Here is an 875-nt window from a genome sequence, read left to right on the forward strand (position 1 = left end):
ATATATATATATATATATATATATATATATATATATATATATATATATATATATATATATATATATATATATATATATATATATATATATATATATACATATATATTAGATTTAATAATTATAAATCATTCTATCTGCAAATCTGATAGTTTATTGCTCGGTGTTGCAACTTACCTTGATAGTGGATCGTAAGCGTGATTAGGGCGATTATAATGAGTGGCACTTTGTATCCCGGGGATCCACAAGAACGCCTAAACGATTGAGTTGGTTTCTTCATAATAATCTAATCTTTCGATGCAAATAAATGCAATGAAAGTGCTTTTGTGACCGCTACACCATAGATGTTTATTACATTCGAAGGTATTTAATTCTCAAAACTGTGTGGGGACAATTTGCGTCGCTACGTATCTTGAAAGCAAATAGATACAATATAGCCTTCTGAAAATAGAACAATTCACTACCAAAAAAAAAGTCAAAATCACCATGGCAACGACAATTCGTTTCCATAAAATATATACAAGCAGTTTGTTTCCATAAAATATAGTGCTATAATTTCTATCTCCATTTGTTATTATTTTCACTTTTATTCTTCCACATCGTCTGAGTTGATCAGAATACCTTGCACAGATTGTGACATATATTTTACTATGTGAAATTGGAGCGTGTTACCCAGTTATATGAACTGACGAAGTATTAACTATTTTGCTAGGTTTCTAGCCTATTGCCTCGAAAACCGTAAATGTCGTACAATAAGTAGCTCGACAATGAGTAGGTTTGTACTGAAGCCGTACTTGATATAAATGTTGTTAACGCTCCAATCATAATGTTAATGGTAATCAACATGCGGACTATTTATGAGACCGAATGCTATATAT

At 30.4% G+C, this 875-nt stretch overlaps 1 protein-coding gene across 1 annotated transcript in view; it reads right to left on the reverse strand.

Moving 5' to 3' along the window:
• The window catches only part of SARC_03866 (hypothetical protein), a gene marked incomplete at its 5' end in the record, with an annotated part of 6,472 nt that extends 6,195 nt beyond the window's left edge, over positions 1-277 (reverse strand). The window contains one exon of the mRNA XM_014302334.1: positions 175-277. Within this exon, the coding sequence (XP_014157809.1) occupies positions 175-277 (103 nt within the window). The remainder of the gene's footprint in view (positions 1-174) is intronic.
• Positions 278-875: the final 598 nt, after the last annotated feature.

The sequence above is a fragment of the Sphaeroforma arctica genome (assembly GCF_001186125.1).
Source record: "Sphaeroforma arctica JP610 unplaced genomic scaffold supercont1.206, whole genome shotgun sequence".
NCBI classification, from domain to species: domain Eukaryota; class Ichthyosporea; order Ichthyophonida; genus Sphaeroforma; species Sphaeroforma arctica.